The sequence below is a fragment of the Lipotes vexillifer genome, unplaced genomic scaffold (assembly GCF_000442215.2).
Source record: "Lipotes vexillifer unplaced genomic scaffold, Lipotes_vexillifer_v1.1 scaffold1003, whole genome shotgun sequence".
NCBI lineage: Eukaryota > Metazoa > Chordata > Mammalia > Artiodactyla > Lipotidae > Lipotes > Lipotes vexillifer.
The window spans coordinates 2687139-2688712 of NW_006798890.1; the positions used below are offsets into that span (position 1 = coordinate 2687139).

Consider the following 1574-nt stretch of genomic DNA (forward strand, 5'->3'; position numbering starts at 1 on the left):
ACAGAGGTCAACCACTTTGGCCTGAAAAGACAAGAGCCTCTTGGGCAGTAATTCTCAATCCTGACTCAACTGGCGAGCTCTGCAAAACAAAACAAAACAAAACAACGATACCGACACACAGGTCCACTGTAGGAGATTTTGGTTGAATTGGTTTGGGGTAGGGCCCAAGCACCAGTACTTTTTTTAGGTGCTCCAAGGCGATCCGATTGCGCAGGCCGGGCCGAGAATCACTGCTGGGTAAGCTGTGCTGGGGAGTGGGAGATCAAATATTCAACTTAAGTCCTATTCACAGAACCTCATCTAGAGACCCGTGAGGCAGAAAGGGAAAGGAAGAAATAAAAGGTAGAAAGAGATAAAATGGGGGATAAGTGCGGCCGAGTTAGCTGCAGGGAAATGAAAAGCTCCACTGCGGATTCAGGGAAAGCGTCGCTGAGAAGGATTTCTAGAACTGATCCTTAAACAGGCAGAGTTCAGTCGGAGCGTACATTAGACGCATTCACCGTGGTACGCTGCGTTCTCCCTTGAGGTCTCCCTTTAACCCTATTTTACTGATGAGACGACCTAGGTCCAGGGACGATGAAGGGCCTTTTCCGACCCAACACAGTCGGGTGTCCCAAATGGAGGTGGAGCCTGGGGGGACGCAGGATTCCGGGTGTTAAGCCCGAGGTCCGGCAACGCGGCCTCCAGACCCGCCCCTCCGCCGCGGGGCCCAGAAGTTCACGGACGGCTTCCGGCCTCAAGCCCAGGAGGAGGCAGGTCGACCAGCCTCAGGCCCTTCACGCCTCGGACTGAGCCGGCAGGGCTGCACAGACCCCGCCTCCGGGGAAATGCAGCTTCACTCGGCCGGGAGGAGCGCAGCCGCCTTGTCCCACCTCCAGGTGGACGGGTTAGGGAGGGGGTCACTCCGCAACAGGCCGTGCCGTTGCCTGACGTCACTTCCGCTCGCCGCCGTAAACGTCAGTGTCGGGCGCGTACGGCGGCGGTGAGGTTTGCTATTAAAGTTTGGTCTTGGTTGCCTTTTGCCAGCTATGGAGAGTGATTTCTATCTTCGTTACTATGTGGGTCACAAGGGCAAATTCGGCCACGAATTCCTGGAGTTTGAGTTCCGGCCGGACGGTGAGAGAAGCCTCCCGCTCCCCGGGAGCGAGGACTAGGCCTGGGGGCGGGCTAGTGGGGAGGCCGGGTGTCCGGAATGTACGAGGAACTGGAGGAGGCGCTGTGAGGCGCTGATTTGGAAGGAACGATCCTATGTCCTCCCCACTGGTTCTTTCTGTATGTGTGCAGGGATTTCTGTTTAGTGACGTTTTTGACCATAATGCTTCATTCAACAAACATTACTTGAGCGCCTATCTTGTGCCAGGTTCTGTTCCACATTCTGGGGTGCAGGAGTGAACGATGGACAGGCTTCCTCTTTCATGGAACTTGTATCCTCGTGCTGGGAGATCGTAAAAAAAAAAAAAAAAAAATTCCAGATAGTGATGAGTGGTCAGAAAATAAAACAAAATGATGAAATAATTGCTGGTGGGCCGCTTTTAGAAAGGGTGGCCGTTGGAGAACTCTCGGAAGAGCAGATG

General features: G+C 54.1%; 1 protein-coding gene across 2 annotated transcripts in view; it reads left to right on the top strand.

Annotated features, from left to right (window-relative positions):
• Positions 1-931: 931 nt before the first annotated feature.
• The window catches only part of MAGOH (mago homolog, exon junction complex subunit), a 10624-nt gene continuing 9981 nt past the window's right edge, over positions 932-1574 (top strand). The window contains exon 1 of one of the 2 annotated variants that reach the window (XM_007471170.1): positions 932-1116. In XM_007471170.1, the coding sequence (XP_007471232.1) occupies positions 1029-1116 (88 nt within the window). In that variant the 5' untranslated portion in view covers positions 932-1028. The remainder of the gene's footprint in view (positions 1117-1574) is intronic. The other variant, XM_007471171.1, reaches the window with a different exon arrangement.